At 47.0% G+C, this 27,034-nt stretch overlaps 1 protein-coding gene across 2 annotated transcripts in view; it reads left to right on the top strand.

Moving 5' to 3' along the window:
• The first annotated feature begins 532 nt into the window (after positions 1-532).
• Positions 533-27,034, top strand: part of hip1 (huntingtin interacting protein 1) — a 277,810-nt gene continuing 251,308 nt past the window's right edge. The window contains exon 1 of one of the 2 annotated variants that reach the window (XM_078225078.1): positions 533-669. In XM_078225078.1, coding sequence (XP_078081204.1) covers positions 565-669 — 105 coding nt within the window. In that variant the 5' untranslated portion in view covers positions 533-564. The remainder of the gene's footprint in view (positions 670-27,034) is intronic. The other variant, XM_078225080.1, reaches the window with a different exon arrangement.

Below are 27,034 nucleotides of genomic sequence, written 5' to 3'. Positions count from 1 at the left end.
TTTAAAAATCTGGCATAAAGTCTGGGGCACCCCAGTGATTGGTATGCACATTAATGTGCATACCATGATTGATTGGTTTGGCATGAAGCTGATCTTTCTCTACCCTAGCTATGACTGTAACACCACATTCTGCACTCTCTCCTTTCATTCTCCCCTATGTACTCTATGAACGGTATGCTCTGTCTGTATAGGGCGCTAGAAACAATACTTTTCACTGTATCCCAATACATGTGACAATAATAAATCAAAACACTGACTTGGTCTAACTTTTGTAACCAATGAACTGGAAGAGGGGATAAACTTTGAGCCAATGATATTGGGAGGAGGGATTGACCAATAAGCTCGGAGAGGGCTAACTTTCCAGCCAATGAAAGGCGAAGTCAGGCTGCTTCGTGACGTCTGTTGATTGACGGGTGGGTAGACCAATAGGGATGGAGATGGGCAGCGGCTGCTGTCCAATGGGTGTGGGTGGTGTGGTGGCGGCAGCCAATGGGAGTGGGTGTGTTTTGGGGGCGGGGCCAGGGCTGAGTGGTCGGGAGCGAGACCCGGAGCGGGCGGGCAGACATGGAGAAGGTGACCAGCTCCGTCAAGCAGGTGCCGGCCCAGCTGATGCGGGCCCGCCCGGGCAACAGCCTGGAGGCGGAGAAGGAGAACTTCGAGCGAGGCCAGGTGAGGTGTCCCCCCCGGCTCGGGGGGCTGTGAGGGGAGAGGGCAGGCGGCTGTCAGTCTGGGGGGCTGCCCGGGCCGGGCCAGGCCAGGCCAGACCAGGCCGGGCCGGGCCCTACAACCTCCCGCTGCCTCCTGGTGTGTGACTGGTACCAGCTGCATCCCAGCTCCTGCAGCTAAACTCCTTGTCATTCCTCCCCCGAGTGCAGCCTCAATCCAGACCCTGCTCAGTGCTCAGCTTGTGAGCAACCTCTTCCAGCAAGTTCAGGTTCAATAGCAATATTGTGCAGTAGCGCTTCAGGAGCTGATTCTGTTCATGCTAAATCTATAATTAAGAGCAGTCGATGTAGGGCAGAGTCTGGGGCGGGTGAGGACATAGTTGGGGGCAGAGCTGGGAGTGGGTGGGTGGGTGGGTGTGGGCAGAGCTGGGAGTGGGTGGGTGGGTGTGGGCAGAGCTGGGAGTGGGTGGGTGGGTGTGGGCAGAGCTGGGAGTGGGTGGGTGGGTGTGGGCAGAGCTGGGAGTGGGTGGGTGGGTGTGGGCAGAGCTGGGAGTGGGTGGGTGGGTGTGGGCAGAGCTGGGAGTGGGTGGGTGGGTGTGGGCAGAGCTGGGAGTGGGTGGGTGGGTGTGGGCAGAGCTGTGGGTGGGTGTGGGCAGAGCTGGGAGTGGGTGGGTGGGTGTGGGCAGAGCTGGGAGTGGGTGGGTGGGTGTGGGCAGAGCTGGGAGTGGGTGGGTGGGTGTGGGCAGAGCTGGGAGTGGGTGGGTGGGTGTGGGCAGAGCTGGGAGTGGGTGGGTGGGTGTGGGCAGAGCTGGGAGTGGGTGGGTGGGTGTGGGCAGAGCTGGGAGTGGGTGGGTGGGTGTGGGCAGAGCTGTGGGTGGGTGGGTGTGGGCAGAGCTGGGAGTGGGTGGGTGGGTGTGGGCAGAGCTGGGAGTGGGTGGGTGGGTGTGGGCAGAGCTGGGGGTGGGTGGGTGTGGACAGAGCTGGGAGTGGGTGGGTGGGTGTGGACAGAGCTGGGAGTGGGTGGGTGGGTGTGGGCAGAGCTGGGAGTGGGTGGGTGTGGGCAGAGCTGGGAGTGGGTGGGTGTGGGCAAGGGTGGGTGGATGAGGGCAGGACTAGGGGGTGAGTGAGGGCAGAGCTGGGGGGGTGGGTGAGAGCAGGGCTGGGGGGGGCGGGTGAGGGCAGGGCTGGGGGGGTGGGCGGGTGAGGGCAGGGCTGGGGGGGTGGGCGGGTGAGGGCAGGGCTGGGGGGGCGGGCGGGTGAGGGCAGGGCTAGGGGGGCGGGTGGGTGAGGGCTGGGGGGGCGGGTGAGGGCAGGGCTGGGGGGGCGGGCGGGTGAGGGCAGGGTTGGGGGGGCGGGCGGGTGAGGGCAGGGTTGGGGGGGCGGGCGGGTGAGGGCAGGGTTGGGGGGGCGGGCGGGTGAGGGCAGGGTTGGGGGGGCGGGCGGGTGAGGGCAGGGTTGGGGGGGCGGGCGGGTGAGGGCAGGGTTGGGGGGGCGGGCGGGTGAGGGCAGGGTTGGGGGGGCGGGTGGGTGAGGGCAGGGTTGGGGGGGCGGGCGGGTGAGGGCAGGGCTGGGGGCGGGCGGGTGAGGGCAGGGCTGGGGGTAGGCGGGCGGGTGAGGGCAGGGCTGGGGGGGTGGGCGGGTGAGGGCAGGGCTGGGGGGGGTGGGCGGGTGAGGGCCGGGCTGGGGGGCGTGGGCGGGTGAGGGCAGGGCTGGGTGCGCGGATGGGCGAGGGCAGAGCCTGGGGCAGGTCGGTAGCCTTGATGTCTTTAGCTATGCAGTCTTTCAGAGTGAATGGTTGTGGTGTTCTTATAGAAGTTTTGGGTGGAATATTATAGCTAGTTTTTGTTTTGCCTTGTCTGGATTTCTTTCCCATCCTGGGGAGATTTTTTTTGGGCAGCTGCGGCCCAAGGCGATCTTGTGCATTTGGACAAGGGTGTCAGTGATGTAATTGACTGTGGGGACAATCGCAGCTTGTTCGGTATTTGTAATTCATTTCCAGTAGGGATCACTGGAAAGAGGGAATAGTTGGAAATGCCTCTGTGTTTTATGGAGAGATCAGGCAGTGAATGCAGCAGTTTCATGGCACGGTTGTTCAGGATTGTCCTCCTCCTCGTGCATCAATTAGTCCAGAAACTACTCCTAAAACCCTTCCCAATATCTAAAGTCAGAAGTGTGATGGAGTACTGTCCACTTGCTTAGATGAGTGCTGCTTTAATAACACTGAAAAACATAACACCATCTCAGCTAGAGAAGCCCACTTGAGTCATAGAGGTATACAGTACAGAAAAGGGCCATTCGGCCCATTGCATCTGCACTGGTCAAAGACAAACCACCTAATTATTCTAATCCCATTTCCAGCACTTAGCATTGCAAATGCAAATCTAAATACTTCGTAAATGTTATGAGGGTCTCTGCCTCCACCACCCTTTCAGATAGTGAGTTCCAAACTCTCTCAATCCTTCAGTCTGTGCCCCATAGTCATTGATCCCTCCACCAAGGGGAAATGTTTCTTGTTCGGCATCCTGACCACCATATTTTAAATGTTCACTCCGTTTGCCACAGGAGTTTGGTGGCAGCACTGTGCACCATCTTCATGATGCACTGCAACAACTCACCAAGCCTGCACCATCAGAACCTTCCAAACCTGTGAGCTGTATCACCGAGAAGAACAACAGTGGCAGACATACAGGAGTACAGATCCTCTTCCAAATCACTCGCCATCCAGACTTGGAATTGTATCACTTCTTCCATTATCCTTGGTTAAGTTTCTGGGACTCGCATTGTAGGTCATGTGGACAGTAGTGTTTCAATAAGGTGGTTCCCCACCATCTTTTTGAGGGTAGTTAATAAATGCTGGTCAGAATAGCAGCCTGGGTGACATGGTGGAGGGCTGCTGCCACTTCCCCAATTGCATCTGGATAAAATACTGCCTTCAGGATAGTGTTGGTGAAGAAAGGGAAACTATCACATTACATCCAGCACAGCACTGTCTACTAAATATTAGAACATAGAACATTACAGCGCAGTACAGGCCCTTCGGCCCTCGATGTTGCGCCGACCAGTGGAACCAAGCTAAAGCCCCTCTAATCTACACTATTCCAATATCATCCATATGTTTATCCAATAACCATTTGAATGCAAATATTGTGCAAGGAACGTAAATGTTTTAATAGCTTATCCTTGAGTTATCATTTCAGCTTTCTGCAGCACTCCAGCTCATTGGGCAGGCAATCTTGCTATGAAGTTTTAAGTGCACAATAATCCAAGTATTGTCAGCAAATAGATTGTTAGCCCCACAAATCAAATTGGACTTCACTGCTGTAACCTGTGTGATTTGTACATGCTCCAAAATGTGTTTTCTTGCTTCCTTGAAGACCAACGTGATCTGATGCCTTCCTCAGCAATGTAAACAAATTTCAAACTGATTTTATGAAGATAAACTTGGTTCTTTCACTGCAAGGATCTGGCAGCGATCTGTGTGATTCCACTGACTGTTGGTGATGGGACACGTCTGTGAGGTTCTCGTGTCATGCATTTTTACAAATCTTGTTGCACTGGGTGTCCGTGCAGAGCTGGAAAGAGCGAGGATGTTGGCTCGTGTTGTGGGTCAATCACAGAGAGTGTCTGAATGGGCTGGGCTGATGTGTATCAGTCAGAGAAGCAGCGTAAAACTGGCTTCGGCTTGGAATGAAAACAATAGATTGTGGAAGGAGATTTGTTCTCATCTTCACTGTATTTTATATTCGACTTTTATTTGATTGGAATATTTGTGGTTGACACGAAATTTGTTGGTTCATTGATCCACTGCTATAAATCTTCAGCTGAATTAATGATATTGAATGCAGGAACACTAGAAGTAAATTCTACTGAGACTTTAAAACCATTATATTTGAAGTAGTGATTTCCACGCCAGCGTCTCTCTACTGGTTATAAACCACTTGGGCTTTGCTCAACCACCATTGCAAGTATTGATTGTTTAGACTAGATGTATAGAATCCATTTTCAGGCTGGATGTTCAGGGCTGTTTGAGAATTGACAGCAATTTGTGACAGTGATTCTTGCGATATAGCCTGGAGGCTCATATGTTCTCTTGCTTTCACTTCTTGTGTTTCTGCAATGGAGGGCTTGTTGCTCCAAGTGCTTCTAGGCTTTCATTTGCGTTCTGTCTACAGTGGAATATTGGTCAGGCTCGAGTTGGTACTGTTACATTTTGTTCTTGCTCTCCAACCAGAAATGGTAATGAAATGCCGTCTGGAGGTATGCCAGGAAACAAACATTTTGTTTAAAACTAATTCACAAAATTGTTTTATCAGTCTTTTATTTAATCCCCCTCTAGCATGATTTAAACATTTGGTGCTGAGTCTGTGGTGACGGTGGCACAGTGATTAGCACTGCTGCCTCACAGCGCCAGAGATCCAGGTTCAGTTCTGACCTTGGGTGTCTGTGTGGCGTTTGCACGGAGTTCACATGCTCTTGTTGTGTCTGCATGGGTTTCCTCTACAGTCCAAGGATGTGCAGGTTAGGTGGATTGGCCATGGTTAATGCGCTGAGTTATGAAGTAGGGTGGGGGAGTGGACCCAGGTGGAGTGCTCTTTCTGAGGGTTGGTGCAGACTCAATGGGCTAAATGGCCTACTTCTCCACTGTAGAGATTCCATAAATCATGGTCCAAAAGAGTTGGTACAGGGTAGATTGCAGGAAAGAGAATTTTGGATGAACATCTGTTTAGAGGCCATTCAGGAAAGCATTGAAATAGTTGAGGCTGGGGGTGAGTAATGCATGAATGGGAATTTGGCAGCAGTGAGGGCAGGGCAATGGAATGGAGGTGGTCATTGATGAGAGGATATGGAGTTCGAAGCTGAACAGATGATGAGGCTGCAAACTGTCTGAATCAGCTGGAGAGGAGAATGGAGGCATGAATGGGAGTTGCTAGTGGTGGGAAAAACTAATGGCATAGAGACAATGGAAGGAGTGAGACTCTGAGGCAGAACTGGATTGTGTTAGTATATAAGGAGCGGTTGAGGAGTCTGCCTATACTCAAAGGGATTTAGAAGAATGAGGGGGGATCTAATTGAAATTTAGAGAATACAGAGAGGCCCAGATAGAGTGGATGTGGAGAGGATATTTCCACTCGTGGGAGAGATGAGAACTCAAGGACATAACCTCAGAGTGAAGGGACGCTCTTTTAAAACTGAGATGAGGAGGAATTTCTTCAGCCAGAGGGTGGTGAATCAGTGGAACTCTTTGCCACAGAGGGCTGTGGAGGCCAGGTCATTGAGTGTCTTTAAGACAGGGATAGATAGGCTCTTGATCAATAAGGGGATCAAGTGTTACAGGGAGAAGACAGGAGAATGGGGATGAGAATCATATCAGCTATGATTGAATGGCGGAGCGAGAACGGTGGGCAGGATGGCCTAATTCTGCTCCTATATCTTATGGTCTTATGGAAAACTGACCCCACATCTTTGGATAACATCAAGGAGCATTATGTCACTGAAGGCAAGTCAAATATTGTTGCTTCTGGTCTTGCCCAAAGGAATTGTATTGGGGCAGGAAGAGAAGTCATTGCTGGAGATTCTCTGGCACTGATCGGTTAGGTAGGGGTGAGGGCTGTCCCATTGAACTGGGCATTGGAGGGGAGGATTGGAGAAGGATGCAGTGGTTGACTGCATGTCAGAAGGTTGTTGGGAGGTCCAGAGGCATGGTGGTAGTCATGGCAGTCATTATAGATGGCATTGCAATGTCCCCAATTACAGTGCTGTGGTAAGGGCAAAAACCTGATTTGTGTTTGGGAGAGTTAGGCATGGATTTGGGGTATGATAACAGTGTCAAGTACTTGAAGAGCATTCTGAGAGTGCGCAACCTTCAGAAAAAGATGTTTCATAAAAATAAGGTTTGAAGTTGCCAGTTAATGTCAGATTCGCATCACTTGCTATATCTTGTACAGAGTAAGGTTATACTGGAGCTGAGATGTTTTAACAGCAGCTTTGATTCTAAGACAGGAAATATTACTAAATGCTGCTGGGTCAAGTTCATTGGTTCTGATGACTCTTTCATTTAGTAATTGAGATGTTGAAGACTTATTTGCTTCCATTTCCAGAACTTTGCAAGCCACAGCTAAATGTCTGTTGCAGAAGAGTGTTAATTATCGTACAACTTGGGTTCACTGAGACTCTCTTTTTATCTGAAGCCTCTGGAACGTCTGCTCTGATCACCACGATAAACTATGGGATGCTGCTGAAGCAGGAATAGAACAAGGCAGATATTTAGATTGTCTTCTTTAAGAAGCTAATAACAGTGCAAGACGCTAAATCCCTATTTAATGCCAGACATGTATTTACTCCTCGATTCAGACTGTTGAAAATACTAATGTGGGGTTTCTGCACATCTTGTTTTTCACTTGGTATGAATTATGTTGGACTTACTCATTTTGATGAGATCTTTCCCTTTTTGCTCCCTTACCTCCCCTCTTCCTGCCCTGCACTGTCCTGCCCAAATTCCTGCAAATATGAATTGCTGCAGAAAACATGCCTGCAGTGGCCCGAGTGGGGAAAAAATAGTCGCATCTGTCAGCAGTGTGAGGCTTTATCAAAAAGCTGCCCAAAGTATTTGCTTCTGAAAAGAATGGCATCTCTGTGCGTTGCTCCATGGCTCATGTATTTTTTGTGTTTTTGCCAAGACTGGCTGCATTAAACAGTGGAGAGGATGGTGGTGCTTGAAATAACAATGGAGGGGCACCCTCTACACTATGTACAGAACTCGCTGTCCTTGTATAGGCATTTTCTGGTGCATGAATGAATTATGATTTGCAGATTGAACAACTGCTCTTGGTAGTTGTCCCTGCTGGAGTACGAGGAGAGAGTTCATAGACTAGACTTTGCTGGACTACTATTTACGAATCACTTGCTTGACAAGGTTGTGCAGTGTGCATGTGTATCTATGGAAGCTTCATGCGATTAAAGGGCACTTAACCGACCTGTTTGCGAAGGCCTTAACAATTTGTTTGTCTACATGTTCAAATGATTCCAGAGTTTGCCCCTCCAATACTGGATGTCTGTTCTGTATGTTGATTTTTTTTTGTAAAGAACAGGGCAGCACAGTGATTAGCACTGCTGCCTCACAGCGTCAGGGACCCGGGTTCAATTCCTGGCTTGGCTCACTGTCTGTGCGGAGTTTGCACGTTCTCCCTGTGTCTGCGTGGGTTTCCTCCCACAGTCCAAAGATGTGTGGGTTAGGTGGACTGGCCATGGTAAATTGCCCCTTAGTGTTGGGGAATAGCTAGGGTAAATGCATGGGGTTATGGGGATGAGGCCTGGGTGGGATTGTGGTTGGTGCAGACTCGATGGGCTGAATGGCCTCCTTCTGCACTGTAGGGATTCTATGATTCTATGAACTTCCTGCCATCAACCTTAAATTTATTTTAGTTTTGATTCAAGCAGCTTTCTGGATTTACCTTTTTTGTCTCGGTCACTTGCTTTTCAATACTGAAAAGCAGGAGTTTCTTCAGCCTTCCTTTGTAGCGCTGATATTCAGAATCAATCTTGTGATTCTTCTGTGAACCATTTGCCTAGTGCCCTTCTGACTAGAACATACCCAAGATGTGATCTGATCACATGACTCATCCTTTCTGGTAACTCGTTCTGTTGGCTCCACAGGGGTTATTAATAATACATTTCGTCGATCATTGCCACAATTTGTGGAGTTAGTGTGTTGCTTGTGTTTTCTGTGGGGGTCTTGTGATGTGGCTGACAAAGTTGAGGCTGAATTTTCCTTGGGTTCCAGAATTCAGGGTGAGAATTTTCGGGGGGTGGGGAGGTTCAACAATCAGTGCCTGGCTTCTCAAGTCGCAGCTTTGTGCATCACATGCACTGTCCAGCATCTTTTATCATCCGGTTCTAAGTTAACTAACCGCTGGTGAGGTGCAAGTGAAAAGCTGGTTTCTTTGCTCCAATTTAAATGTGTTTATGAATGTTTAATATCCTATGGATGGCACAGTGGTTAGCATTGCTGCCTCACAGCGCCAGGGACCCGTGTTCGATTCCCAGCTTGGGTCACTGTCTGTGTGGAGTTTGCACGTTTTCCCCGTGTCTGTGTGGGTTTCCTCCGGGTGCTTTGGTTTCCTCCCACAGTCCGAAAGACATGCTGGTTAGGTGCATTGGTCATGCTAAATTCTCCCTGAACAGGTGCCGGAGTGCGGCGACTCGGGGACTTTCACAATACCTTAATTGCAGTGTTAATGTAGGCCTACTTGTAACACTAATAAATAAACTTCAATGAAATTCCAATGGATGTACTGAGGTTTCAGCAAAGCGAATGCATTGTGGGATGCTGTATCTTTTTTGACTTCCATGTGTAATTGTCACCAGAGAGGTAATCTTAGATTTGCAAATTGTGTGAACTGTACAAAATCTATTAATGCCAGCTTGTAGCAATCACGTTTGATTGATCTTGAAGCATTAATTCCTGCATCTCATTGGAGAGGGGTGTTGGGGAGATTTGCAGTCACCTGCACCAATTTGTTAAATGTGATGTTGACTGCTCTATTGGCAGGTCTCTTGCCACGCACACTATATTGTATTGGAAATTGCTGATGTTGCCTGTTTGTACTGCTGCTTTCAGGAGCATGGGCCTTACGCAATGACAGCAGCAGCAAAGTAACTTGGTCAGGAGCCCAGGCAGGTTTAGCACTGCTGCTGGGTACATAAAACCTGTGCTCAGGAACCCACTGATTTAATATGAAAATAGCTCCTTCGTACAACAGTTCATCCATGTGATGGGATTTGGGAAATTTGCCAGTCTTGGAGCAGGGCTGCACGAGCTATGGGATGTGCAATTTGGAAACCAGCAGTACTCATCCGTCAGGGTGGCACGATGGCACAGTGGTTAGCACTGCTGCCTCACAGCGCCAGGGACCTGGGTTCGATTCCCGGCTTGGCTCACTGTCTGTGTGGAGTTTGCATGTTCTCCCCATGTCTGCGCGGGTTTCCTCCCATAGTCCAAAGATGTGTGGGTTAGGTGGATTGGCCGTGCTAAATTGCCCCTTAGTGTCAGGGGATCTAGCTAGGGTAAATGTATGGGGATAGGGCTTGGGTGGAATTGTGATCGGTGCAGACTCGATGGGCCAAATGGCCTCCTTCTGCACTGTAGGGATTCTATGAACACCAGCAGTTGTGTTTGTTTACTTATGCTGTGATTTTTGGGTGTTTCGAAAGTTTCTCGAAGTTGCCACGTTGCATAGATCTGTACTAAATTAGCAATGAAGCAGCTTGCCTCGGGCTCTTTGGTGGAGGATTTGTTCTCGTCAGAGAATGTAAATATCTTTATTGCTTTGCTTCACAGCCTTAGGGTAGATGTGTAATTTACTCGAAGCTTTCAGCTATAAAGTTTGTCTAGTTCTGCATGAATTGTTAAATATTCCTGGCAGTTAGTAGGTAAGGATATTTCAAATGTTCTTGCAAAGTTCTCTTGATTTGGAAAATTTAAACATGTCACTCTATTTAATAAAGGTGTTAGAGGCAAACTGGGAATTGTTGACTAATTAGCTTGATATCGGATGTCAGGAAATTACGTGAGTCTACAGTTAACCATGGGGTCTGAAATACTTGAATGCAGGCACTCTGATTAGCAGGATGTGATTAACAGTGTCCCATGGCAATCTGTGTAGCACCTCAAGTATTCAGCTTTACTAAAGACTTTTGATGATGGGGTTGAAAGTGACATAGAGCAATACAGCACGGAAACGGGCTCTTTGGCCCAACTGGTCCATGCTGACCATGGTGCCCTCCCAGCTAGTCCCATTGCCTGCATTTGGCCCATATCCCTCTGATCATTTCCCATCCATGGACTTATCCAAATACTTTTTAAATGTTGCTAATGTATCTGCCTCAACCACTTTCTCTGGCAGCTCATTCCGTATACACACCACCCTCTGCGTGAAGAAGTTGTCCTTCAAGTCCCTTTTAAATATTTTCCTTCTCATCTTCAATCGATGCCCTGTAGTTTTCAATTCCCCTACCCTGGGAAAAAGACTGTGTGTTGATCCTATCTATGCCCCTCTTGGTTTTTTACACGTCAGTCAGGTCACCTCTCATTCTTCTACGCTCCATGGAATAAAGCCGTAGCCTAGCCAACTGCTCCCTGTAACTCAAGCCCACTAGTCCTGGCAACATCCTTGTAAATCTCCCTTGCACTTTTTCCAGTTTATCAATGCCATCCAAATTTGCTGATGGCAGAATGATGGGCAATTGGTGTAGATGGAAGCACAAAATGGCAACAAGGTGTTAGTGGGAGAGAATGAGCAGAAGAGTGTTTTCAATGGATTTAAATTGTAGACAAATGTGTGATCGTCCACTTTGAACCTTCAAGGATAGAAACGGGTGCTTCCTAAAGGTCAAACACTGAATGGAGGACCAAAGAGAATAGGGAGTCCAGGTATATAATCACTATCGTGAACAGGTACAAACAAAATCAAATGGCTGACTGAATGGTGGCCCATAAGAGGACTAGAACACAAGGGGGTGGAAGTCATGTTTCGTTTCTACAAAGCCCTAGTCAGACCACACCTAGGATATTGTGAACAACTTTGGGCATCACTTCTTAGGAAGGATATATTGGTCTTGAAGGAACTGTAGCATCAATTTATCATATTCCCTAAAGCTTCAATTAAGAGGAGAGATAAACAAACTGGGTTTGTGTTCCTGAGATTGTTTGATTTAATTGGAGTTCAAGGTACTGAGGGGAGTGGAGATGGTAGATAGAGAGAAATAATTTTTGCTGGTTAGGAATCTTTGACTCGGGGTGAGGGAGGCGGGGGGGGTTCATCTCAAGGTCAGAGCCAAACCTGTAAAAAGTGAAATGACAAAACACTTCTACACAAATGCTTGTAGAAGTTCAGAACTCCTTTCCACAAATGGCAATAAATGCTGGATCAATTTTCAGTCTGATATCTGTCATTTGCAGATATTAGAGGGTACGGAGCAGAGGCTGGTATCTTGAATTCGGTTGCATATTGGCCAGGCTAATTTTGTATGGCAGAACTGGCTCAAAGGGCTAAATGCCTGCCCCAATTCCTATGATGTATTACCCTCGTATTTACTGTGCTGTGACTAGAATTATCCTCCTGGGCTCTGACAAAAATCCCAGCAATTAAAGTTTATTTATTTTATTCATTAGTCACAAGTAAGGCTTACATTAACACTGCAATGAAGTTGCTGTGAAACTCCCCTAGTCAACACACTCCGGCGCCTGTTCGGATCAATGCACCTAACTGGCACATCTTTCAGACTGTGGGAGGAAACCGAAGCACCTTGAGGAAACCCAAGCAGACACGGGGGAACATGCAAACTCCACACAGACAGTGACCCAAGCCGGAAATTGTACCCGGGTCCCTGGCTCTGTGAGGCAGCGGTGCTAGCCACTGTGCTACTGTGCCACCCACTACTCCAGAGGATTGAAAGTGCTGTATAAATTGAATTTCAAAGAGTTTGTTTTATTCCAGTTATTTCATTCCACTCTTTAAAATGATCAGCACTGTAATGAAACATTGGGAGTCAGTTAATTAAATTTTGTAGTCTGTTTGAATTAAAACTTGAAGCCTCTTCAGCTGCTGTCATTTGGTGCAGAAACCCCTCGATGCAGCCAGATTGCAGGAGGACGCGCGCACGATCTACTGTGGGGAAGTGACATTGGTCACTCTTCACTATTCCACCTGTGTGAAAACAGCTGACTACAGCACCTCCCAAACTTAAACCCATCATCATCTTGATGGACAAGGGCAGCAGGAAGGATATACACGGCACCCAAAGAAACTAACTCTTTCTTTATATCCTTCGGTATAATTGTTAATGGTCACCTGATCCACTGTACAGACAGATGGGACCTTGGTTTTGCAATGCAGCTAACGAAGTGCAGCACTGAGCTCCAACGCTGGAGCTTGAACCCACAGTCACCAGATCCAGAAACTCAAGTGCTGCCAGCTAAGCTCCCCAAAGGGCATGATTAACTGGAGTAGTCTGCTGTAGACTATCAACACACTAGAAATAGGAACGTTTTACTGTAGGAAGGCTAACCAAACATAAATTGGAAGTGCCTATTTTGTCTAGAATCTGTAATCAGGACTGTAATGAAACATTAATGGGTGTCAGTTGCCCAAATTCCATTGCTGTGGATTTGTCATTTGAGCCAGTGTGTTTAGAGATACTGTCAAAAAATAACTCCCGTTTCAACTTGGAAATCACAAGTAGTATGGCGGTAGTAGCAGCCTGGGGACTGATCTGGTTAAATTTTTAATGTTGCAAGGGCTAAAGCCAATAGCTGAAGTTTGAGACTCTGATATGTGCTACTCCTGCAAAGAGCCATCTTCAAGTTTGTGTGGGAAGAACTTTTGAGTTTGGCCTAGATGGGGTGGGAGTAAAACTGAAGAGAAGTTGTGGAGGACAGTTGGAATAATTAAGGATTTATTAAGCAGTTAAGATGAATATGATGTTTAGTGTAATGCAAGCATTTATGAGCTGATGCAAAACATATAAAAATCTTAAACCTCGAGGAAAATAGACAGGGGTTTAAAAAAGGAGTAGAAATGAGTGATGGCAAATTCTTAATGGCATTCATGTTATTGAAGATAATTTGAGAATTCCCTAAGGCTTCAAGCTGAGAGTGAACATACTAAATGATTAGTTCTTGAATGTGTTCATTAGAGAAGACTCCGGTAGAATAATCTTTCATGAACATCCAAGAAAGACAACTATGATACATCAAGTACTGAATGAGATTGGGTCAAACATAGCGATTGTTGTGATGCAGGAGTTGGTGAATATTCAGACTTGCTGAGTCTTTCCAGCATTTTCTATTCTGAATCAGTCTAAGTTTGCAAATGGCTAGAATCATGGCCAATGAAATTCAGTGCTGATAAATGGGTGAAATGTGTGTAGTCAGTACTCTGACAGGGGAAATGTCTGAAAGAGATCTGGGAGTGACAGTTAACATGCAGTTATATCAGGAAGCGGCTGAGCTGGATTAGCAGAGGAATGGAATTAATTAGGCTGAGACTATATGGTGCTCTTTGTGGGACTTGGTAAGTACTGCTTTCAGTTTTGAGGAGAGGCAGGTGAGAGGTTCCAGGGGAATTAATTAAAAAATGGAAAAGTTCCATTGTGTTAATGTCCTCGACATTGTCCATTTCTTTTCCCTCTTTGTAATTTGGTCGAGCATTTGATTTCTGCAATGTTGCAGGTTGCCAATGGTTCAGTGCAAACTGTCATTGCTTTTTTGATACCAACCCCAAGGGCAAGAACATGGGAGCACCACCCAACTCTTGGTCGCTTGCCATCTTGACTTGGCTGCTGCCATACTTTTTTGATGCTGTCAAAATCATAGAACACTAATGGCACGGTGGCAGTATCTTTTACGAAATGGACTGCTGCAGTTCAACAAGTCCCGTTACCCCACCTCTGGGCAACTAGGAATGCATAATAAATGTTGCCTTGCCTCACCTCTGGGCAATTAGGGATGGTAAGAAGTTTAACAACACCAGGTTCAAGTCCAACAGGTTTATTTGGTAGCAAATGCCACTAGCTTTCGGAGCGCTGTCCCTTTGTCAGGTGGAGTGGAGATCTGCTCACAAACAGGGCACACAGAGACACAAACTCAATTTACAGAATAATGATTGGAATGGAGTCTTGACAGATAATCAAGTCTTAAAGATACAGACAATGTGAGTGGAGAGAGCATTAAGCACAGGTTAAAGAGATGTGTATTGTCTCCACACAGGACAGCCAGTGAGATTCTGCAAGTCCAGGCAAGCTGTGGGGGTTACAGATAGTGTGACATGAACCCAAGATCCCGGTTGAGACCGTCCTCGTGTGCGGAACTTGGCTATCAATTTCTGCTCAGCGACTCTGCGCTGTCGTGTGTTGTGAAGGCCGCTTTGGAGAATGCTTACGTGAAGATCAGAGGCCGAATGCCCGTGACAGCTCAAGTGCTCCCCAACTGATAGCCAAGTTCCGCACACATGAGGACAGCCTCAACCGGGATCTTGGGTTCGTATCACACTATCTGTAACCCCCACAGCTTGCCTACCTGCAGAGTCTCACTGGCTGTCCTGTCTGGAGACAATACACATCTCTTTAACCTGTGCCTAATGCTCTCTCCATTCACATTGTTTGTACCCTTAAGACTTGATTATCTGTAAAGACTGCATTCCAATCAGTATTCTGTAAATTGAGTTTGTGTCTCTGTGCCCTGTTCGTGAGCAGATCTCCACTCCACCTGACGAAGGGGCAGCGCTCCGAAAGCTAGTGGCATTTGCTACCAAATAAACCTGTTGGACTTTCACCTGGTGTTGTGTAACTTCTTACTGTGTTTACCCCAGTCCAACGCCGGCATCTCCACATCATAATTAGGGATGCACAATAAATGTTGCCTTTCCAAGTGACACTTTCATCTTAAGAGAGATTTTTCTTTTGTAAAAAAGGACCCATAAGCAGATGATACTTCACTGTGATCCATCCAAGGATTTTGTTGGAAAGGTTTGTCCATTCTGCGCAGGTGGAGTGATGACGTGTGGTTCATAAGGCACCTTGATTCCAAACGGTTGGTGCTTCCATTGATTCCTGTAAAACAACAGATGGTGCATTAAATATTTACACCATGACCAGCAGAGAACAAGACCAACACTTTCAGAGTGGTGGGAACAGTGTTAACAAGATCTGTTACACTGGTACATTTTGTTTTACTGTCCCATTTCCTGCCTTTCTGAAGAAGGTTCACTCATTGCTGGGTATAATTCTGTCAATACTGGTTACTCGTTGGTGCCTTGTTCAGTGTCTCTCTTGCTGCTCTCACTCACCCTCTCTCTCCCATGTGCTTGAAGCTGCTTGACTCAACTGATCATATAACTGAGCTCTGATGAAGGGAATCTGGGAAGTTCCTGGCTTGTGTGTTGGCACATTTGCGAAGGCATGGTGGAAGCAACTGATGTTATGCCACATCAAAACATGTATGGTACTTTTGCAGACAATGACACACTTGAATGTGTACGATTTGTATTCCGTTTCTGCGAGCCAGCTTTTAGTGATTCACAAGAATACCTTTGACAGTGCAAAGTGATCCTCTGTTTGTCCTTGTAGGTGAGCTGTCACAAATGCAGATGGACGTCATTAATCCCCCATTGCCGAGAACAGGAAGTTTTCATGGTGCACTGGCTGGCATTCCACCTTCCAATCTCACTGACAAAAATCCATGAACTGATCATTCGTTTTATAGTTTCTGTGAAAGAAAACCTGACCGGCCAAATGGTTTGACTCCCTGATGAGGATGTGTAGTTGATCTTAGTCAACTTTGTGTGTGTGTGTGTGTGTATGTGTATGCATGGGATCAGGATTTGCTATGATTTATTTGTGATTAAGTGGCCTGTGGCTACGTTCAGGTGTGGAGGAAGGAATGCTTTGTGTGGGCAGTTGAAGGAGCTGGCTCCTTGATATGTACTGTGACCATCAGGAGTAGTGAGGGTACACTTCTGTGTATTTTATTGAATCATCTTTGTCCAGTATCTGCAGCATATAACTTTATCAGTCATGGTCTATGTCCCCAAAAAAGATTTTTCTTCAAATTGGAACCTGGAATTCATCTCCTGCAGGTTTGTTGTGTGTCTGCATGTCTGGAATACCTGTACTCTCATGTAGAGGAAAAAGATTTAATTTCCTTGTTAACTTGCCTGTGTGGTGTTCCAGTCTGGTTACAAGCCAATTCCATTCTCTGCGGGTCCACATGCCTGTGACAGCAATTATTATTTTCACTTGGTCATATGCCAGAGGAGATGGTGATTACAATGGGTGTAGTCAGAATTTTCTTTTAATTTCTTCTTTCATGTGAATGCTGCCACAATGAATATTGGCAGGCTCTTCAGATGCAAGGGAGACATCACCGTGAGTCAAATCATGTCCACACCTTGTATGAGGACCCGCCCAGTGAAGTTCTCAACAGCGATTAGAAGTGGAAACCTTGGCCAACGTCACTCATTGTATCAGCCTCACTGGTGCCTTTGTTGGAATCAGTTAAATTCTACACAGATGGAGCATCAAACCTGGGACTGATCTGTATTGTTTAGTACTGCAGCTGGTGGTGTCTTAACCCACAATGCCCTTGCACAAGTTCTTTCCAGAACCTGCCATACCCTTGGGCACTGTTCTGCGTTATGAAATACTAATCTATAGAAGTTTTTTTTCTCTAATTGGAGTCTGTATTTAATGGGTTATGTACTTTTTATAGCCACTGGCAATTGCAACATTTCAATGGATCAAACGCTGTACGCTTGCAAAAGAAAGGAAGAATGGTATTGGCGGAGAATCTTTCACAGCTTTAGGATATTACAAGCGCTTCACAATGAGTAACTTGCTCAGAAGAGAAGTTGTGACTGATACGGGTAAAATTTGTAGCCAGTTTGTGCACAAATGTAATGGATGACTAACTAATTTAGTCTTTTTCTGATGTTGGTTCAGGAAGTCTGGTTAACTTGGGCACTGAGACAATTCCCTGTACTTCCATTTAGTCATGATGTGGAGATGCCGGCGTTGGACTGGGGTGAACACAGTAAGAGTTTTAACAACACCAGGTTAAAGTCCAACAGGTTTATTTGGTAGCAAATACCATTAGCTTTTGGAGCACTGCTCCTTCATCAGATGGAATGGAAATGTGCTCTCAAACAGGGCACAGAGACACAAAATCAAGTTACAGAATACTGATTAGAATGCGAATCCCTACAACCAGTCAGGTCTTAAAGATACAGACAATGTGGGTGGAGGGAGCATTAAGCACAGGTTAAAGAGATGTGTATTGTCTCCAGACAGGACAGCCTGCAAGTCCAGGAGGCAAGCTGTGGGGGTTACTGATAATGTGACATAAATCCAACATCCCGGTTTCGGCTGTCCCCATGTGTGCAGAACTTGGCTATCAGTTTCTGCTCAGCAACTCTGCGCTGTCGCCTGTCATGAAGGCCGCCTTGGAGAACGCTTACCTGAAGATCCAAGGCTGACTACGCTGAGAGACTTTGCTGTCGCATCTCTCTCACACTCCTCAACCACCTGATACACCAACTCTATAGCAAACGCCGCAGCCTGGAAACCAAGATCGAATCCATATGCTCAACTTGAGCTCAGGACGCAGACCAGCTGCGAAACTCTGCCAAGCAGACGAGACAAAGGAACTACACCATCTACATGCACACCAAGAACAGGAAACTTGAGAAACTCGGCATCACCACCAGCAGCAACCAAGCCTCCCCCGGTACCACAGTAGAAAACAGTACCACTGCAGGGAAGTCCGTTGTCAACTTGTCGGACTACACACTTCAGCCAGATGAAATCGAAGTTCTCAGCCGAGGGCTCAACTTTTGCCCCACCACCAAAATAGACCCCATCAGTCTCGCAGCGGACACAGAGGAATTCATCAGGCGAATAAGGCTGCGGGAGTTCTTCCACAAACCCCAAGAGGCCAACAGTGAACACAATGAGACAGCAAATGAATCGGAACAGCCGACAGAGAGTGCAACCGAAGAGGCAAGAGTCGAATTGGACTCCTCCGGAAGGCCGCTGCCCTCGACTTGACATGTATGCCCAAGCCATCAGGAGGTGCATCAACACCAAATTCATCAGCCGCACTCACAAGACAGCACCGAACATCACCCAAGCACAACGCGATGCCATCCACGCTCTCAAGACCAACCGCAACATTGTCATCAAACCAGCAGACCAAAGGAGGGGCCATTGTCATACTGAACAGAACGGATTACTGCAAAGAAGTGTACCGACAACTGAACAACGCGGAACACTACAGACGGTTACCCACAGATCCGACCAAAGAACATACTCGTCAACTCAACACTCTGATCAAGACCAGACCTTCAAAGCACCCTCCGTGCTCTCATCCCACGTACTCCCCACATTGGAGATCTCTACTGCCTCCTGAAGGTACACAAGGCAAACACACCCGGCCGTCCCATCGTATCGGGCAAAGGGACCCTGTGCGAGAACCTCTCCGGCTATGTCGAGGGCATCCTGAAACCCATTGTACAAAGAACCCCCAGCTTTTGTCGCAACACTACGGACTTCCTACAGAAACTCAGCACACATGGAGCAGTTGAACCGGGAGCACTCCTCGTCACAATGGATGTCTCGGCACTCTACACCAGCATCCCCCACGATGATGGCATTGCTGCAACTGCCACAGTACTCAACGCCGTCAACTGCCAGTTTCCAGATGCAATTTTACAACTCATCCGCTTCATCCTGGACCACAATGTCTTCACCTTCAACAACCAGTTCTTCATCCAGACACACGGAACAGCCATGAGGACCAAATTCGCACCTCAATATGCCAATATTATCATTATCAGTAACCCCCACAGCTTGCCTCCTGGACTTGCGTGCTGTCCTGTCTGGAGACAATACACATCTCTTTAACCTGTGCTTAATGCTCCCTCCACCCACGTTGTCTGTATCTTTAAGATCTGGTTGGTTGTAGGGATTCGCATTCTAATCAGTATTCTGTAACTTGATTTTTGTGTCTCTGTGCCCTGTTTGAGAGCACATTTCCACTCCATCTGACGAAGGAGCAGTGCTCCGAAAGCTAATGGTATTTGCTACAAAATAAACCTGTTGGACTTTAATCTGGTGTTGTTAAAACTCTTACTGCTTCCATTTAGTGCCATAGGAACTCTTTACAGCCACCTAAACATAGAGTAGCAGTTCCTGTGTCTAACATCACATCTGAAATCTAGCACTTTGAACAATGCAGCACTCTGTCAGTATTGTATCAAGTTGTCTGCTCTGTTTTCAGGTTTGGTGTTGAAGTGACGTCAATTGGCTGAGTCCAAATTCTGTTGTCTTAGCTTGTGGGGAAGGTGTTCCAACTAGTGGATAGGTTCACTTGACCTGAGCTTAGACCTTTCGGTGTTTGGGCTCTGTGGGTACCTTTGAGTGGGTTGGGCATTTGGTCAACAGTTTCATTTAAATTGTATTCTTTAATTCCTTTGCTTTTAAGGTAATAAACATTTCCACTGAGGTAACTTGACATAACAAAGCACTTCTTTCTGATTCCCACTGGGAATAGCTGGAACATCCTTCGCTGTGACTTGTTTGTGCCACAAAATGTTAATAAGGCAGACTTGGAGTTGACAGGGCTGTGTTTGCCATTGCTGTTTCTAGTGCTGACATTGATGCTGAGCGATCCATCCTTTTTGCTTCATTCCTTTTTGCAGACTTTGTAGTAGTTTTTGATATAATTGAGTGGCTTTCTCGGCCATTTTGAAGGACATTTAAGAATCGACCACATCGCTGGAGTCTAATTTAGGCCAGACCAGGGAGGGGCAGCTTGGACTGTCCTCGGAGTCCAGAAGAGAGGTGACCTATTTGAAATATGTAAGATTCTGAGGGGATTTGAGGATGTTTGCTCTCGCAAAAGAATCTAGAAATAGGAGGCACAGTTTTAAAAATGAAGGGTCTCCCATTTAAGATGAGGTGAAATTACTTGAGCGTTGCTAGTCTTTGGCATTTGCTTCCATGGAGAGCAGTGAAGGCAGGTCATTGAATATATTCAAAGCTGAGTTGGACGGGAGCTGAGGGTCATGGGGATGGGCAGAAAGTGGAGTGTTGGAGCAATCAGGATCTTGTTAAATGGCAGAGCAGGCTCAAGGGGCCAAATGGCCTGCTCTTATTTCATATGATCTTCATATTTTATACACATTGTAATTTGTGTGGAGAGGGCAAAGTGCATGTTTGTTTGTGGATATTTTTATGAATCCATCAAAACACCGAACAAAAAAATAGAAGAATCATTCTATCAGTTAGGAATAAACCTCTGAAACACTGGTGCTGGTCAGCATCTGAAAGGCATCGAACAAGCATTACCTTCTGTGATTTTTAAAATATATATATAATATATATTATTTTGGGCTGTGGACTGTCCCTTTAAGAGTAAGGGTCAGGTGACTCTTGGGCAATTAACCCTGCCCAGGGCAGGACCCTGTGGGCAGTCTTAGACCTGACTGTGAATGAGTACACACCATAATAAAGAGTTCCCAGTGTTGAGTATTCAAGCCTACTTTGTGATTCTTTATGCACCCTTAGTATTACGTATGCCCCTATGGACTTTGTATGATGTTGATTGAGCTGCCCTGTGTTTAGCACATCTGTTTCCGATTCCTTCTTTCACCATTTCTCCATCGCTTCTTGCTCAAAGGCAGACAGTGTGATCTAGCTCTCTGTAACTGTGTTTCAATACTGGGCACAGTAAGAAGTCTCACAACACAAGGTTAAAGTCCAACAGGTTTATTTGGTAGCACGAGCTTTCGGAGGGCTGCTCCTTCAGGTTAGTGGAGAGTTGGGTTCACAAACAGAGCATATATAGACACAGACTCAATTACAAGATAATGGTTGTAATTGAATCTTTACAGGTACAGACAATGTAAGTGGAGAGAGGTTTAAGCACAGGTTAAAGAGGTGTGAATTGTCTCAAGCCAGGACAGTTAGAAAGAGTTTGCAAGCCCAGGACAAATGGTGGGGGTTACAGATATGAACTCAAGATCCCGGTTGAGACTGCCCTCGTGTGCGGAACTTGGCTATCAGTTTCTGCTCGGCGATTCTGTGCTGTCGTGTGTCTTGAAGGCTGCCTTGGAGAACGCTTACCCGAAGATCAGAGGCTGAATGCCTTTGACTGCTGAAGTATTCCCCGAAAGGAAGGGAACACTCCTGCCTGGTGATTTTCGATTGGTGTCCATTCATCCGTTGTTGTAGCGTCTGCATGGTCTCGCCGATGTACCATGCCTCGGGACATCCTTTCCTGCAGTGTGTCAGGTAGACAACGTTGGCCGAGTTGCAAGAGTATGTACCGTGTACCCGGTGGGTGGTGTTCTCACATGAGATGATGGCACCTGTGTTAATGATCCTGCACATCTTGCAGGGTTGTGTGGCATCATGGTCACTGTTCTCCTGAAGGCTGGGTAGTTTGCTGTGATTGTTTGAAGGCAAGAAGTGGGGGTGTGGGGATGGCCTTGGCGAGATGTTCGTCTTCATCAATGACATGTTGAAGGTTTCGAAGATGATGTCATAGCTTCTCCACTCCGGGGAAGTACTGGACGACGAAGGGTACTCTGTGGGCCGTGTCCTGTGTTTGTCTTCTGAGGAGGTCGGTGCAGTTTTGAATCATCTGCTTCATCCTGGACCACAACGTCTTCGCCTTCAACAACCAGTTCTTCATCCAGACATGGAACAGCCATGGGGACCAAATTCGCACATCAATATGCCAACATGTTCATGCACAGGTTCGAACAAGACCTCTTCACCGCATGAGGCTTTCAACAGATGCTATCCACTCGATACATCGAGGACATTTTCTTCCTTTAGACTCACGGCGAAGAATCACTGAAACAACTAAATGATGACATCGACAAGTTCCATCCCCACCATCAACTCACCATGGACTACTCTCCAGAATCGGTTGCATTCTTGGACACCTGCATCTCCATCAAGGACGGTCACCTCAGCACTTCACTGTACCGCAAGCCCATGGATAACCTCACGATGCTCCACTTCTCCAGCTTCCACCCTAAACACGTTAAAGATGCCATCCCCGACAGACAAGCCCTCCGTATACACAGGACCTGCTCAGATGAGGAGGATTGCAACAGAGACCTATAGACACTGAAAGACGTCCCCGTAAGAACAGGATATGGTGCTTGACTCATCGATTGACAGTTCTGATGCGCCAAAGCGAAAACCGCACCAACCTCCTGAGAAGACAAACACGGGACACGGCCCACAGAGTACGCTTCGTCGTCCAGTACTTAGGCGGAGCGGAGAAGCTCCGACATCTTCTCCGCAGCCGTCAACATGTCATTGATGAAGCCGAATGTCTTGCCAAGGCCATCCCCACACCCCCATTACTTGCTTTCGACCTACCGCACAACCTCGAACGGTCCATTGTCCACAGCAAACTACCCAGCCTTCAGGAGAACAGCGACCACGATACCACACAACCCTGCCACAGCAATCTCTGCAAGACGTGCCGGATCATCGACACGGATGCCATCATCTCACGTGAGAACACCATCCACCAGGTACATGGTACATACTCTTGCAACTCGGCCAACGTTGCCTACCTGATAGGCTACGGGAAAGGATGTCCCGAGGCATGGTACGTTGGGGAGACCATGTAGACGCTATGACAACGGATGAATGGATACCGCTCCTGGGTTTGCAAATTCCTACTAACTGTCCTGGCTTGAGACAATTCACACCTCTTTAACCTGTGTTTAACCCTCTCTCCACTCGCATTGTCTGTACCTGTAAAGACTTGATTACCTGTTAAGACTTGCGCTCCAACCATTATCTTGGAATTGAGTCTGTGAATATATGCCCTGTTGGGGAGCCCAACTCTTCACTGACTTGATGAAGGAGCAGCGCTCCGAAAGCTCGTGCTACCAAATAAACCTGTTGGACTTTAACCTTGTGTTGTGAGACTTCTCACTGCGCCCACCCCAGTCTAACGCCGGCATCTCCACATCATTTCAATACTGGGACATGCTGTCCTCTTCTTCTTTCTCCCATATCCCGGAAGTTTATTGGTTTAGTCTGGAGACTGAACTGAGGGGCTGCTGATGACCACACAACTGTGACTGATTTAAAGCTTGGCCCACGTGAAAGGCTAAGAGTCCTGTGCTGCACCTTGTCCACGTTTGACAAGATGGGAGCCAATCCCAGATTGGCAGCATTTCCTATCCTTTTGTTATGTCTCTAGCCATGCATCTGATGTGATCTTGTGGCAGCTTGAACAAACTCACCACGCAACTAAGATGCTTAACTGCTTCCTGCTCCAGGAGATGGTGATGGCTTTTTTCTGCCTGATTACTGCTTAATCAGAAAAACACCATTCAATTTAACAACACTAGCTGGGAAACCAAGAACTGACTCATTGTCCTGACAAGTTTTGACGTGCTCTGGGCCACAACCTGCCCTAAGATATCATGTCACACGTGCTTGTAAAGGTTGCATTATGTATCTGCCAGGAGTTTGAGAATTGCTAGTGGTGGGTCTGATTATCAGATTTCCATATGTGCTGAATGAAATTATTTCTGTGGCTGTTTCTGTCAGTGTTTTCTCCAGTGAGGAGGTTGTTTTCCTTTGGGTTACTGATGCTGAGTGTTCTGATATGAACAGTCCCGAGAAGCACATTTGTATTTACCATTGCTCCCCATACAGAAGAATTTGGAAATTGCCGTACTGTACAGCAAAAGGAACATACCTTTAAACCTGAGTCCTCATGGACTTGGTGACTCGACTCCACATATTCATTCTGGGAGTTGTGTTCCATGGTTTTCATTTGAAATGCTCAAAGTATATTGAAACTGCACTTATGGATTTTGAAAATCATTAAGACCTGTGATTATGTAAGATAAAACATTGAAGATTAATGACGGAATACTTTACACATTGCTCTGATTTTACTGTATTTGTGGCAGCATTGCACTGGGCTGGTGAACCTGTCACAGAGGTCCACCAGATGGTGCTGGAATTGCATTTCCTGAATCTCCGTGCTTCAGAAACACTGACTATGTGTCTACCCTGCTACAAAGAGGTTAAATCCTGGTCAGGTTGGGGAAATCAACATGGTTGATTTTTCATCCTGTTGAACTCGAGTCCAAGTTAACTGACCCAGCCCTCACCCAGTGACTTGGAAAAACAGAAGAATCATTTGGGGAATTTCTGGGCTACCTCAGGAACCATACCCATTTTGTGCACTGGTAAAATTGAGCATAGCTTGTACCAGCTGGAAGCTTGAGGACCAGGAAAAAGCCCCGGCGCGAGCTCACGGAAGGTAAAAGGTCCGAAGAGAGTAGTAATTCTGTTCATTTATGAGCAAAGGTTTTGACCTTGGGGCACTTCCAGGATCTCCCCCTTTCGAGCCACTTGGTGTTGCCCTGATTTCCCTGGATGTGCTTGGGTGGGTAGTTGTGTGCCTGTACTGGTTTGGACCCCTCAGCCAGCGTATGGTAACTCCATTACTGTCTCCTTAGATGTGGCCTGGAGTGGACTCTTGAAACTTGGTGGCCTATCATTCCACCCAAAGTAAGATTAAGTGAACTTTGTACCAATCCGATAGAAGATCGTGTGCCCGGAGCATGTATTAAACCTTTTTAGAGGATGATCATGTTTAAACAAATCTCCCCACATATTTGATAGCTGGTGAGGTGCATAGAAACGTTGAAATTTCGAGATGGAAAAAGAGCAAGGCTCAGCTAATTCAACTTTCACCAGAGCTGCATTTCTATCGCAACTTTTTTTATGGGTGCAGGACATCCCGACATATTTTGCAGCCAGTGAAATTCTTTTGAAGTGTGGTCACTGTTGTAATTGTAGGAAACACAGCAAGTAACCAGTTTGCACTCAGCAAGCTTCCTTAAACAGCAATGACCAGCCGATCTGTTTTTTGTAGTGTTGATTGAGATAGGAACATTGTTTGAGGCACCAAGGATATCTCCCCTGCTGTTCTTCAGTAAGAAGGGGCTTGGAGCTCCGAAAGCTTGTGTGGCTTTTGCTACCAAATAAACCTGTTGGACTTTAACCTGGTGTTGTTAAACTTCTTACTGTTCTTCAGTACAGCATAGTAAGAAGTCTCACAACACCAGGTTAAAGTCCAACAGGTTTATTTGGTAGCAAAAGCCACTAGCTTTCGGAGCGCTGCTCCTTCGTCAGGTAAGTGGGAGTTCTGTTCACAAACAGGGCATATAAAGACACAAACTCAATTTACAAAATAATGGTTGGAATGCGAGTCTTTACAGGTAATCAAGTCTTAAAGGTACAGACAATGTGAGTGGAGAGAGGGTTCAGCACAGGTTAAAGAGATGTGTATTGTCTCCTGCCGGGACAGTTAGTGAGATTTTGCAAGCCCAGGCAAGTCATGGGGGTTACAGATAGTGTCACATGAACCCAAGATCCCGGTTGAGGCCGTCCTCATGTGTGCGGGACTTGACTATCAGTCTCTGCTCAGCGACTCTGCGCTGTTGTGTGTTGTGAAGGCCGCCTTGGAGAATGCTTACCCGAAGATCAGAGGCCGAATGCCCGTGACCGCTGAAGTGTTCCCCAACAGGAAGAGAACAGTCTTGCCTGGTGATTGTCGAGCGGTGTTCATTCATCCGTTGTCGTAGCGTCTGCATGGTTTCCCCAATGTACCATCCCTCAGGACATCCTTTCCTGCAGCGTATCAGGTAAACAACGTTGGCCGAGTTGCAAGAGTATGTACTGTGTACCTGGTGGATGGTGTCCTCACGTGAGATGATGGCATCCGTGTCGATGATCCGGCATGTCTTGCAGAGGTTGCTGTGGCAGGGTTGTGTGGTATCGTGGTCACTGTTCTCCTGAAGGCTGGGTAGTTTGCTGCGGACAATGGTCTGTTTGAGGTTGTGCGGTTGTTTGAAGGTAAGAAGTGGGGGTGTGGGGATGGCCTTGGCGAGATGTTCGTCTTCATCAATGACATGTTGACGGCTGCGGAGAAGATGTCGGAGCTGTGTCCTGTGTTTGTCTTCTGAAGAGGTCGGTGCGGTTTTTCCCTGTGGCGCGTCGGAACTGTCGATCGATGAGTTGAGTGCCATATCCTGTTCTTATGAGGGCATCTTTCAGCGTCTGGAGGTGTCTGTTGCGATCCTCCTCATCTGAGCAGATCCTGTGTGTACGGAGGGCTTGTCCGTAGGGGATGGCTTTTTTAACATGTTTAGGGTGGAAGCTGGAGAAGTGGAGCATCGTGAGGTTATCCATGGGCTTGCAGTACAGTGAAGTGCTGAGGTGACCGTCCTTGATGGGGATGCGTGTGTCCAAGAATGCAACCGATTCCGGAGAGTAGTCCATGGTGAGTCTGATGGTGGGATGGAACTTGTTGATGTCATCATATAGTTGTTTCAGTGATTGTTCACCATGAGTCCAAATGAAAAAAATGTCATCAATGTATCTAGTGTATAGCATCGATTGAAGGTCCTGTGCGGTGAAGAGGTCTTGTTCGAACCTGTGCATGAAAATGTTGGCATATTGAGGTGCGAATTTGGTTCCCATGGCTGTTCCGTGTGTCTGGATGCAGAACTGGTTGTTGAAGGTGAAGACATTGTGGTCCAGGATGAAGCGGTTGAGTTGTAAAATTGCATCTGGAGACTGGCAGTTGTCGGCGTTAAGTACTGAGGCAGTTGCAGCAATGCCATTGTTGTGGGGGATGCTGGTGTAGAGTGCAGAGACATCTATTGTGATGAGGAGTGCTCCTGGTTCAACTGCTCCATGTGTGCTGAGTTTCTGTAGGAAGTCTGTAGTGTTGCGACAATGGGTTTCGGGATGCCCTC

The sequence above is a fragment of the Mustelus asterias genome, chromosome 12 (assembly GCF_964213995.1).
Source record: "Mustelus asterias chromosome 12, sMusAst1.hap1.1, whole genome shotgun sequence".
Classification (NCBI taxonomy): domain Eukaryota; kingdom Metazoa; phylum Chordata; class Chondrichthyes; order Carcharhiniformes; family Triakidae; genus Mustelus; species Mustelus asterias.
Note: the sequence above shows the minus strand (reverse complement) of the source record. Positions and strands in the feature narration are given on the sequence as shown.